Below are 3,565 nucleotides of genomic sequence, written 5' to 3' on the forward strand. Positions count from 1 at the left end.
AACGTATACTTAATACAATAAATATGAAATTCAATGGAAAATCTCAGATATTTTTGGGGGAAATGGGGAAGTCTCAAATGCACCATATGGTGATATTGAACCAGCCCCCCACCCCCCCCCCCCCCCCCCCCGTACAACTTTGTTGAGCCTAGGTTTTGAACTACAGCTCTTATTTGGTCCATTCTTACATCACAAACTGTATGTGCTGCCAATCAGCATGCAAACCCGCCACATTCTCCAGAGCTTCTGGGAAGAGGTACTTTAATTTCCAAACAAAGAAGTCGAGCTTCACTCTGCATTTACCGACATTGTCATGCCTTTTTCATGAGAAACAAGAATTGTTTCCTGGTGAACAAGTTTCTGGTTGCTGTTGTCCTTAGCCCTATTGTTTCCCATTTGATGTACTACATTTTTTGGAGTTTCTGTTTACATACAGTGGAGGAAATAATTATTTGATCCCTTGCCAATTTTGTAAGTTTACCCACTTACAAAGAAATGAACAGTCTATAGTTTTAATGGTAGGTTTATTTTAACGGTGAAAGTAAGAATATCAAAAAGAAAATCATATAAAAGATTAAAATGGATTTGCATTTAACTGTGGGAAATAAGTATTGATCCCCTGGCAACAAACAAGAATTCTGGCTCCCACAGACCGGTAACATAAAAAAATAACTCCTAATATCAACTTGTTACCTGTATACACAGATAAATGCAAATACATTTTTCATCTTTAATAAAATGTCAATTTCTGGATTTTCTTTTTGATATTCTTACTCTCGCCGTTAAAATCAACATACCATTACAATTAAAGATTTAATTTATTTGTAAGTGGGCAAACTTACAAATCTGCAAGGGATCAAATCGTTATTTCCTCCACTGTAATAATATTATTTTAACTTTAAAATGTAAATGGGCATTTTAAAAATGTCTGCGACAGAGTAGAGGACAGCTTGGTTGTTTGTACACAGACACAGTGCAGCACGAGGTTCTCCACGCTCTGGGCTTCCACCACGAGCAAGTCCGCTCCGACAGAGAGGTGAGCTTAAGTTCATGCCTTATGTCTGGAAAGCCACCAAAATCAAAGTCATTGCCATGATAGCAGCTCTGGAGGGTCTTTCCCATTTCCCAGTTTGTACATCCTCCATCCCACTTGAAAAAGGCCCTTTCTTGTGTTTAGTGTTTTAGCATGCTAACATCTGATAATTACAAGTTGACACAAAGGAAATTTGAGGCTGGGGAAGGTCTTAGCTCTGCAGAGATAGTTATTGGACACATTTGGATTTGTATCTGATGATGGCCCTGGGGAAAGTAAGAGGATCACCATAAATAATTAGAATAAATTATCTGGGAATTTTGTGCAAAGCCATCTTATAGATGTCGAGATATTTTAATGGATGACTGAAAACGTTCGGCTAGGTGGAGGTAAAGGAAAAGTCATTTGAGTCATCCTGTGTGCACTATGAATGTCCATATCAAATCCATCCAATAGTTACTAATGGATTAAGGTTGTTGGCTGTCTACAAGCATGCCTTTAAGCAAGTTTTGTTTTCACATTTTCAATCCACTATAATGTAATAGGCAATAATGTAAACACTGTTCTTAATTATTTCTCTCTTGTTCTCTCCTCCTGCAGGACAAGAACATAACTTTGTAAAGCGGCAAACCAACAACTTGGGTACTTCCTACGACTTCAACTCTGTCATGCACTATGGAAAGTGAGAGTGTGAGTGCATTTGTATGTATGTTCAAATGTGATGTCAGTCGAGGGACTGTACATGTACTAAGATGTTTTACTTTAGTAAAAATTGCCATTCTAGGTTTAGTCCTGCATTCAATATCAAACATTGAATGATCATTGATTTATTTTTTCTTCAAGTTTGGCTAAAGTGAAGTTGAATTCCATCCAATATTGCATTAAATCAGTTTTAAGTCTTAAATCTAACTTGCCTATTGCTGTGAGAACCTTGTATTAGGTTAACTAAAATACCTAACAAACAAGTCCACATTACAACATCATTTGTGAGTCAGAAGCAAGTGTCTGTGTGCTTGTGATGTGTGTGTGCAGCTCTGTATGCCAAATATGTTGTCTTATTTTGATCCTCAAGATACGCCTTCAGCAAAAACAGGCAACCAACCATCCTCGCTAAGAGAAATCCGAGTCTTAACATTGGGACTGCTCGTACGATGAGCAAGAATGACATTGCCCGTGTCAACAATCTTTACCAATATTAATGTAAGTGCGAAATAATGCTATATTCTTCAATACTGGAAAACGGCAGTTAATATAACCTACTAATATAGCTGTAACAGCAGAACAAGAAAACATAGGGTGAAATATTGTTGATATGATTAATTAAAATCTCTTTTTTCTTTTTCTCACCAAAAATGGAAGAAATGGGTCGGCCTCCAGATACTTTGACTCCCGGCTCATTATGATTCAACCAAAGGTCCAGATCTGTTGTACTGCAAGAGTTTAGCAACAGAAACATCTTATTATTACATCAATCTAGATTGCTCAGCCTTTCTTTAAATAAATTGTTATTGGATTTAAATAATTTATTAAATGTATTGATTTTGTCCTAATGATATGAATACAGTTTTCCTATATCTCGGTTTATCATTAGTTTCTGTGAAGAAAAACTAAATTAAAGGGTTATTTATTTGTGTATATATATTCATAAAGTTTGCAATATTCTTTAGGACATAAACTTTCTTTTTTAATCTTACAGGATAAGCCAATGTGAAGACATAGAGCCTTAATGCTAAACAGACTCAGCCTGAACTAGTGTTGCACGGGGCACCGATACTAGAAAGATATCGCGATAGCCTGCGTTAAAAACTTTACCATTCCTCCATTTCATTAGTATCAGGGGTCATCCCCTCTGACTGCAGTCTTCCAGGGCCGAAGCAACAAACTTCGGGTTCAATAACACACTTTTCAATAAGGCAGACAGGCGAGCTCTTCTTTGGGAGACAGGCAGTTGCATTTATTAAGGTCTTTGTTACAGATCTTACTTTGAAGACGCGACAGACCTATTATGCTGCTGCTTCGTTCGCTTCAAAACACATACCACTGCTCCCTCGCTCTACCATGCACACACATGCACGCACCACACTCCTCTCTCTCTCTCTTAAAGGGATAGCGATCGGACTCGGCATGACCTTAATATCGTAACACTTGTCATTTTACCTTGAATGCCATTGCTTTGATTTACTGTTCTCAATGTTCAAAAGTTTGTGTTATGACTGAAACATTTTTCCAGGTTTGAAATAAAGCACAATAATGACATTTAAGACCGTTTCCCCTTATTTTCGAAATCGCAATTCTTGACTTGGTATCGAAACAAAAATGTTGGTATCGTGACAACAATACCCCCAACTCTTGGCTGGGGAAGACTGTTATTGTTTTCAGAATCAGAATACCTTTATAGATCCCACAGAGGGGAAATGTACAATTGTTACAGCAAAGAGCCAAAGATAGCTTAATATCACAAGCATGCATACAAAATTGCTAAAAACTAGAAATGACACAATTTACAAAATGCACATCCAGTACCAGTAACAG

The 3,565-nt window shown here is 37.3% G+C and overlaps 1 protein-coding gene across 1 annotated transcript; it reads left to right on the forward strand.

The window, feature by feature from the left end:
* Window positions 1–217: 217 nt before the first annotated feature.
* On the forward strand, window positions 218–3,257 carry LOC307029584 (hatching enzyme 1.2-like; the record flags this gene model as incomplete). The annotated part of the gene is made up of 4 exons (XM_079665665.1): window positions 218–256; window positions 938–1,090; window positions 1,178–1,241; window positions 1,634–3,257. 4 exons carry the CDS (start codon window positions 218–220, stop codon window positions 1,717–1,719), a joined length of 342 nt encoding a protein of 113 aa, XP_079521791.1. The 3' UTR covers window positions 1,720–3,257.
* Window positions 3,258–3,565: the final 308 nt, after the last annotated feature.

The sequence above is a fragment of the Notothenia rossii genome, assembly GCF_949606895.1.
Source record: "Notothenia rossii genome assembly, chromosome: 2".
NCBI classification, from domain to species: Eukaryota; Metazoa; Chordata; class Actinopteri; order Perciformes; family Nototheniidae; genus Notothenia; species Notothenia rossii.